The following is an 8,511-nucleotide window of genomic DNA, read 5'->3' as shown; positions in this document are numbered from 1 at the left end:
CCCCCCCCCAGGGGGGCATTAGTGCAGCAGATCGCGCTTGTTCCTTTTCCACCCCTCTGCTATGCCGTGCGGGGCGCCGTGTGCCTGTCCGGCCAGGTATTCTGCCGCTCGCCCCCATCCGCAGGGGGATAGGACAGTGCGGCATGATTCGCCTGTCGCGGGCTGCAGGCGCCTGAGAAGCCTCTGGAAGCGGGAGGGGGCCAGGCAGGCTGCCCCAGGGCTGCCGGGAGAGTCCCATGGGCCGGAGGGCTCGGGGCCCCCGGCCTGTCGCGCTTCGGCCAAGCCGGAGGCCCCCGCCTTGCCCCGGCGGCCACACAGCCGGAGCACCGTCGCCACCCCGCCTCAGCGATGCCCTCCCCGCTGTCGTTTGCTCTCCAGTCGGAAGCGTACATGCCGGGTCGTCGTTCCCTGCCCTTCAGGGGGCCTCCCTGACGAGCCTGCCCTCCCAGCCCGGCTCCCTCGTCACGGGGGGCCTCCCTCCTGAGGACGAGCAGCCCGTGAGCCCGCAGGGCCTGCACCACCTCCACTCCGCCTATCGAGTCGGTAAGCACGGCTGGGTGCTCGGCTGCGCTGGCCGCTGCTGGGGCGGGGGGCGGGGGGCTGCTCCCTGGCGGGGCTGCCCGGGCAGGCTGCTGCGTGGAGGAGAGCTGAGGCCGCCTGCTGGCCCTGGGGGGCGTTGCCTGCGCGAGCCCTGTGGCTGCTGGGGCTCCCTCCCCACACGCCTGGCCCGGCAGGGTGCCCTTGCGGCTCGTTGTTCTCGGCTGGACGTGAGGCGAGTGGTCTGGGGTGGGCTGGAGCGCTCACTTTGGCACGACTGTCGCACGGCGGCCCCCCCCCCTGCAGGGGGGCGTGATGGGGTGGCCGGCTCCGGGGACTGGCCCAGCGGCTCCCGGACTCTTCTCCAGCTGATACGGCTGGGGCGCTCCTGGCGCCTGGGCCGATCTGTCAGCTCCCAGTTGTGATCTTGCGCCTCGTGCCGGCAGAGGGGCAATGCTGGCCAGCCCTCGGGCTCGAGGGCGCCCTCAGTTTGCCCGCGGGACTCTGACGGCGTTCGCTCTCCCTCTCCTGCAGGGATGCTGGCCCTGGAGATGCTGGGCCGCCGAGCCCACAATGACCACCCGAACAATTTCTCGCGCAGCCCGCCCTACACGGAGGATGTGAAGTGGCTTCTGGGATTAGCTGCCAAATTAGGTAAGGGTACAGAGAGAAATCCGCGGGTAAGGCCAGAAGGGAAGCTGAATCGCAGAACGGCAGAGGTGGGAGGGGCCAAGCAGGCCCCCCCGCTGGCGCCCCCCGCTCACTTCTCGCAAAGTGCCGCGAGCTCCGCCTGGGGGTTCTTGTATAACGCGGTGCCTCGTGCCTCCACGCGCTGCCTGTGCGCCCCCTGGGCCAGCGCTTGCCTGTGCATGCGGCACCAAGGCTTCCGGCACTCGGCTGAAGGCCGTCCTGTTGAGCAGGTCTTGAGCAGCGTGTGGCTGTCCGGGGCGTGAGCTAGGACTCCTGCCCACCCTCACTGCTATTGCACTGCCGAGGCTGATGGGAGTTGTGGGCAGAGGTTGCGAGAGTCGGTCTGGGGGCGGATCTCTGTCGGACTCCCTGGGCAAGTTTCCCCAGACTCTGGTTCGCCTCGCAGAGGTCCAGAGCAGGACTGCCTGGTGAGCCTGCCCCATCTTCACGGGGCGCCTGCTTGGAGTGGAGCCTGCCCCCTCACCAGGACCAGTCGTGGCGGCCCCGCCCCTGCTGAGGAGGGCTGGCTGTGCGGGGCGGCTCCCGGGCCCCCCCAAAAGCATCCCCGTCCCTGCACAGCCAGGCCTCCTCTCGGCTCGGCTCGGCTCGGCTCGCCCTTGACGCCCACAGAGACGTGGCTGCCTGGGCGAGTGGCGGCTGCTCCGCACGACGCTGGGCATGTGGGCTGTGCCCCCCCCCCGGGAAGCCCGTGCGGCCTGCGCCCCCTGCCGCCCCGGGTGCAGGGAGGTGCCTGCCCCGTGGTCTGAGGTGCCCCTCGCTCCCACAGGGGTGAACTACGTGCACCAGTTTTGCGTCGGCGCAGCCAAGGGCGTCCTCAGCCCCTTCGTGCTGCAGGAGATCATCATGGAGTCCCTGCAGAGGCTCAACCCGGCCCACGTCCACAACCACCTGCGCACGCCGGCCTTCCACCAGCTGGTGCAGCGCTGCCAGCAGGCCTACATACAGGTACGTGCGCCTTCCCGCCGGCCCACTGGCCGCCCGGCGTTTCCGCACTCCCTCCCACAAGGGGGCCGGCTCCGTCTCGCCAGTCCGGAGGCCTCGGCCCCGCCTGTCCAACGTGAAAGCCAAGCTGGCGCCCAAGCAATTATGGGCGGGTCTGTCAGTCAGAATATTTATTTACTGAACCTGTTTGGAAGCTGCCTGTTAGCATCACACTCTCTGGGCAGTTATTAAAATGAAAGTACCAATAAGTAACATAAATAAAATAATACAATTAAAATATAATAAGTAAACTGGATAAAATCACATACGCACGGTCAAATGAAAGCAAACCTCAAAACCCGTGCGAATGCGCATAAACGGGGGCAGTGCAGCGTGCCATCCAGTGCTGTCTCCCAGCTGGAGGGGAGGTTCAGCACCAGCAGCACTTCCATCTTGTCAGGATTGGGCCTGAGCTTATTGGCCCCCAGCCAGTCTTCTAGTGAGTCCGGACAGTGACTGAGGACTGAGGCTGCCACGCCTGGGCCAGATGGAAAGGGGTGGGGCTGGGGGTTGTCGGCATGTTGGCGCCACTTCAGTCCGGAGGGCCTCTCCCAAGGGCCCGGGGGGCAAAATGGAGCCCTGTGGTGCTCCCAGGCGTCACAGTCGTGGCCCAGAGACGCCGCTCCTCCGCCCCACCATCTGGAGAAGGTCCCCCAGGCGGGGGTGGACACAGCATCAGGAGCTGCAGGGGGTGCAGGAGAAGTCATCCCACGGGGCAGCCGAGCCGGTCTCTGTCCCCGAACCAGGCCCGAAATCTGACTGAAATGGATCAAGAGAGCCTGTGGCTCCTGGCGGCCACCCGCTGGACCCCCTTGCCCAGGAAGGGGACGTGGGCCGATGGCCTGCAGTTACTCACGTCGAGGCCTCCAGGTTAGGTTTCCCCAAGTGGTGGAACACGGCTGGTGCCACCCCCTCCCCCCCCGGCAGAGGGAGACATGTATGGCTCCAGGGCCCGGGCGGACTCCCTTCCCAGGTCTCCCAGGAAGCCAGGCTAGGCAAGGATCGCACAAGCAGGTGGGGGCTGGACTTGGCCAAGCATCTTGCCCACATCATTGGGCCGCAATGGACCGGGTGGTGCCCTGGACACCTCCAAAGCAGCACCGCAGTCGGAGCAGACATGGGCAGGCTGCCGAGGGCCCAGCGGCTTCTCTTTTAGGGCTGTCTCTTCACGCCTGCTGCTCTGCTTAGTTAGTGCTGTGTCTCTGCACCCCAACCCCCGGCCTCTTAAATTGGGGGAGAGGGTCTTCCTTTCGCCTTCCGGATTTGTCCACAAGCGGAGGTCTGGCCTTCAGCACCACTTGTCCTCAGAGTGCCCCAGCCACATGCCTGCGAGGAGCCTGTGTGTCCCGGGCGGGCCTTCACTGGCTGCGCCCCACCGCTCCTGGCAGAGATGCCGCAGCAGTGCGCGTGCTGCCAGCCGTGTCCGTGGGGGCGCCTTGCCCCCTCCCCGGGCCTGCCTCACACGGGCCTTGCTGAGACCTCGGGGCTTGGCTCTCTGTGAGGGGGTCGGGGGCAAACTGGCCGGGGCCTCCAGAGGAGCCCTCCCAGGCTGCTTCCTTCCACATGCTTTTCGCCTGCCCGGGTCGTCGTGGCGCCAGTGAGGCTGCGCAAGACGCGCACCACCTCAGCCCCGTCTCCCCGGCCTTCCCTTCCAGTACATCCACCACCGGCTGATCCACCTCACCCCGGCGGACCATGATGACTTTGTGAACGCCGTGCGCAGCGCCAGGGGCGCCTTCTGCCTGACCCCCATGGGCATGATGCAGTTCAGCGACATCCTGCAGAACCTGAAGCGCAGCAAGCAGACGAAGGACCTGTGGCAACGCGTGTCCCTGGAGATGGCGACCTTCTCTCCGTGAGGCGGAAGGTGGGCTGCTCCCCGGCCTGAGCGTGGCCTGCGCCCTCCTTCCCGGCGGGGTCCCTTTGGCTTCTGCCGTCGGAAACCACTGCTCCGGTGTATTTATGCCATGACATTCCTCTTCCATGCAGCTGTGGTCGTGCTCCAGTCCCCTGTTCTCTCCTCCCTGGCAGGCGGAGCCAAGAAGGCTGTTCTGGGAGTGCGAGGAAGTGTGCACGCGTGTGGGAGTGTGCGAGGCACGTGCCCGTGTGAGCGAGGGCGGCACTGCCCGCTGGATGCTTGGTCGGTGCTTTCAGCCCCTTCCCGTGTGACGGATGATCGCGTGTGAATGCATGTTCAGGGGAGATGGTGGAGCCTGTCTCTTTAAAATATTTATTTTGGCATTTATAAATATGTATACTACTTTCTATAAGGTTCTGAAAACAGTCACTCATCACAGGTCAGGGGTGGCAGGGCGGTCTTTGCACACCCGGATGTCTCCGTCGCCCACCCTCCCTGCAGCAGTTGCGAGGGGCCGCCTGGGCCGATGCAGATTGAGCTCCCTTGGTGGCCGCTGCCCATGTGCCCCGGCTGGCCCGCCCCACCCCGCTTGAGCCGACCGGCTCCCGGACACTGGGGGCGGGCGGGCCACTGTCACTGCTCTGCTTAGACGGTGGCCCAGAGGATCGTGTCATCGAGACTTCGTAGGATGTTCTAGCCATGGCTGTTCTGAGTTGTACAGTCCTGTTAATTTGGCTCTCCTGTAATCGATTTCTTACTCCTTGTTTCAGTTTCCAGATTAAAACACTCATTTTCTTAGCCTGCCTCTTCTCCACACTTCTGCTGATCAAGCTGAGAACATGATTGAACCTGGAACGAAGAGTGCCAGCCCTTTCACGCAGGCGCTGGTCTCCAAGTGGCAGGGTTGCCGGCTCGCCACGGAAGCACGTGGTCCTCCAGCCAGAGCGTGGCCACGATGGGTGGGAGGCGGGGAGGCCGCGCCTCGTCCTGGGCAGCCGGGCGCCTGTGCCGTTTCCAACGAGGCACTTCCGGGAAGCCCGTGCTGGGCACAAAGGCAACCGCTCACCGCTGGGTGTCCCCGGGCAGCTGGGGTCAGGCCCGCCTGGCCGCTGCGGCTGCTGCCTGTGCCTGGCTCTCGGGCTCGGGTCTGTGGCTAGGAGGAATGACCCTCCTGAGTGTGTTCCCCCTTTCAGCAGTGATCTGAGTCTGTGGCCTTAACAGTCTCTCTTCGTGGCTGTTCGATTCACACAGTTGCCTTTAGTAAGGGTACGAGCTTTCTGGTGCTCCGAGGTCTACTCACTGTCTGCCCGTTAGCCAAACCCTCTGGGATGCTCGGCCCACGGAAGCCGGAAGCGGCTCACGCAGAACAGCCCTGCTGCAGCCATTGAGATCCTTTCTCGTGCTCTTCTCTACGTGGAATAATGCTGACTTTTCACACAGTTTCCTCTCCCTGTATAAACAGATGGGGCCTGCCTTGAGGGCTCCCCTCCCCTCCCCTTCCCTCCCTCCCCGTGTGTCCTGCCCACCCACCTTCTGGTGAAAAGAGACGGCTTTCCCGGATGTGTTGCTGGCCTTTCTCGGGGAGGCCTGGCTGGGGGTGGTGGTGGGGAATCTTTCCCAGTGGGTTATTTTGGGGTGCTGCAGCTCAGGGCTGAGGGTGGAGTGGCAGCCACCCGGGGGAAGGCTCCCCAGTTAGCCGCGGGCCCAGTCCAGTGTTCTTTGGAGGCTGGGAGCCTCTTCCTTTTGATGGGTGGCAGGGGCCACGCAGGCAGCCAGTGGGCTCAACCAGGCTTCCTTGCAGAGCGCACCCGAGTGGCCTCGGGGCTGGGGCTGGATCGCCCGCCCCGTGTCGGTTGCTGAGGGGGACGCGCTGTTGGGAGTGGATCAGGACGACCCATCCGCCAGGCCGCTCTCCTCTGGCCCCATCCATGTGGCACTGCGCACTCGCGATGCAGTCGGGGTTGGTGCTCCGAAGGTGGAGGAGCTCGGCGTGGCACTGCCGTGGACAGAGCAGTGGCTGGGTAGCGCTGGACTGGCTGGTGCGGGGAGCCTGTTCTGAGCAGGCTGGCTTCTTTCTGTCGGGCTGCGTGCCAAAGGTTGCGCCGCTGCGTTTGCTTTCAGTGTCGTGGCCACTGGCTCACACGGGCTCACGACTCATTTGCAGTTCCTGTGAAGCCACTGGGAAAGTTTGCGCGCCGCTTTGAAATAGGGGACCTCCAACACGCCGATGACACCCAGCCGTGTGGCTTGCGGCCACTTGACCCCAAGCAAGCAGGTGAAACGGTTGAGCTTTGTTTGATGGTGGGCTGCTTGGGGGTGAGCAAGCTGGAGGCCGGCCCAGACCGAGGTGTTGCTGTCCGTCGGGAGCGTGGCCCCCTGCCCCCGCTGGAGGGGGCCGCCTTCCCCCCAGGACCAGGTCCATCGCTTGGGAATGCTCCTGTGTCCTTGATTTTCCGGCCGCGGCAGTGGTGAAGCGCGTGTGTGGGTTGTGCTTGGCGCCCCCTTCCCGCGTTAGGGAGGTGGCGACAGCGGCCCGTGTGCTGTGCTGCGTCACGCCTGGACTTCCATGTCACGCGCCGTCTGGAGCCTCCCTGGACGGTGTCTGGGAACCTCCGAGGATGCAGACGGTGGCAGCCTGGCTGCTCAGCAGATCCCATTATGGTAAGGAAAGCCCTGCACTGGCTGTGAGTTCCTGTATGGTTTCGGTTCAGAGTGCTGGCTCTAATCTTTGAAGCCCTAGTCACCCCAGGACCTGGCTTGGCTATGGGGTTTCCTGCTTTGCTTTAAGCTGCCTCATTACAGATGACAGGAGAGGCCCGTGAAGGGACACTGCGACTCACAGAGCCGTTTGTCTGGCCCGTCAGAAGGGGCTTTCTTCCGTGTCTCTCAAGATGTGGAGAGCCTGGAGAACTGTCTCTCCTCGCCTCCTTTTGGCTTTTAGAAAGGATGTTGCCACACATCTCTTTCATTTAGCCTTTTAAATTATGAAGTTGTAATTCTTTCCTATTTCACTGAGTCGGAAGTTTTTTATTGTTTTAAGATGTTCATGTTGGAAATGGTTGTGCAGTGCCTTGATGGATTTTTAGCAAGCAAGGCAGTATATAAATGTTTAATAATAATATATTTCTCTTTAGAACAACTTTTCCATTTCAGCATCTCATAATCTAGTCCTAATATATGTCAAATTAATTACAAAGCAAACCAAACCAGTGTTATTTAACACATGCAATGTATTAAACATCTTTTAAAAAACCCATTTACTAAATTTATATCCCATGTTTCTATTAAAAATAGTGCTGAAGGCAGCTAACAACAAAAACACAGATAAAAAACTAAAGTGTAATTAAAACACACCAGCTAACACATCTACTTTAGCAAAACAAGTCAGTTTAAAAGCCAGAACCCTGTCGAAATAAACCTTGTTTTCCTTCTCAAGGAAGGTCAACAGGCACGGCACTAACCCCATGTTTCCCTGGCAGTGGACCAGTTCACGTGAGGTGGTGGGTTGTTGGACCAACAATGGGAAATGGTGTGTGTGGCCATTATGTTGAGTATGTAACCCACAACTGGTGGCTGCAGTATATTGTCCAAACGCAGCCATTGCTGGTTGAGGGTTAAACAAGCCTTGCGTTACCGGAACACTAACATGGGGTTACTCGAGGGTCTGTACCCTTACCCAATCCACGGCATGTGCACGAGGACGACCCATTCCACCTGCACTTGTCCCGGTTGAGGGGGCTGCGGACTCAAAGGGGCCGCTACGCACACTGCCATTTCCCGTGGGTTGAGTGCCCAACCGTGAGCTCATCTCGTCATGTGAACCAGGTCGGTCCTTCCTGGAGCGGCATCTGAGAGGTGCCCCTCATGGAACGCTCTGGGAGGGAGGGAGGGAGGGCGGGAAGGCTGGGGCCAAGCATCTTTCATCCTTAGCCAGTCCGTGACCGACATTAGACCTGACGGAGAACTTCAACAGCTTTGTTGGATCCAAATAGACAGGAGAACTAGCATTAGGCGTTAAATCTCAACACGCATCCATTCCACTTTCTAGTGCTTCATGCACTCTTTGCCGCTTGCTTTGCTCCACTTTTTGCAAAGGAAACCAAATCTTCTGGAAGGTGTGTCCTGGCCCATTGAAGTGGCACTAAAGAGGGAACGTGGGAGGTGTTCGTCCCACTAATTGGCTAGCCATGGATTTATTCCATTCATTGCACCAGGGGGCGGGGGGAGATGGCTGCGATTGCACCCTTGTTCCCTGCCTGAGGGTGCCCACCTCCCCCCACCCCTCCGCACGATCGCTGGGTGGGGGGGAGATGGCCATGATCTTTGTTGTTATTTGTCATTTTGCTTCAAATTTTTGTGGGTAAAAAAAATAGTTGCAGAATGTATTAACCTTATTTACGTTGACCCTTATGGGGAAATTTGAC

General features: G+C 61.2%; 1 protein-coding gene across 2 annotated transcripts in view; it reads left to right on the top strand.

The window, feature by feature from the left end:
• Positions 1 to 4,885, top strand: part of ZSWIM8 (zinc finger SWIM-type containing 8) — a 42,961-nt gene extending 38,076 nt beyond the window's left edge. For both annotated transcript variants that reach the window (XM_044420155.1, XM_044420156.1), the window contains 4 exons: positions 379 to 543; positions 1,072 to 1,191; positions 2,015 to 2,193; positions 3,885 to 4,885. In XM_044420155.1, coding sequence (XP_044276090.1) covers positions 379 to 543; positions 1,072 to 1,191; positions 2,015 to 2,193; positions 3,885 to 4,088 — 668 coding nt within the window. In that variant the 3' untranslated portion in view covers positions 4,089 to 4,885. The remainder of the gene's footprint in view (positions 1 to 378; positions 544 to 1,071; positions 1,192 to 2,014; positions 2,194 to 3,884) is intronic.
• The last annotated feature ends 3,626 nt before the right edge of the window (positions 4,886 to 8,511 follow it).

Source organism: Varanus komodoensis, unplaced genomic scaffold (assembly GCF_004798865.1).
Source record: "Varanus komodoensis strain SLA01 unplaced genomic scaffold, ASM479886v1 scaffold11, whole genome shotgun sequence".
Classification (NCBI taxonomy): Eukaryota; Metazoa; Chordata; class Lepidosauria; order Squamata; family Varanidae; genus Varanus; species Varanus komodoensis.
The sequence above is the reverse complement of the archived record's forward strand: the minus strand, read 5'-3'. Positions and strand labels throughout refer to the sequence as shown.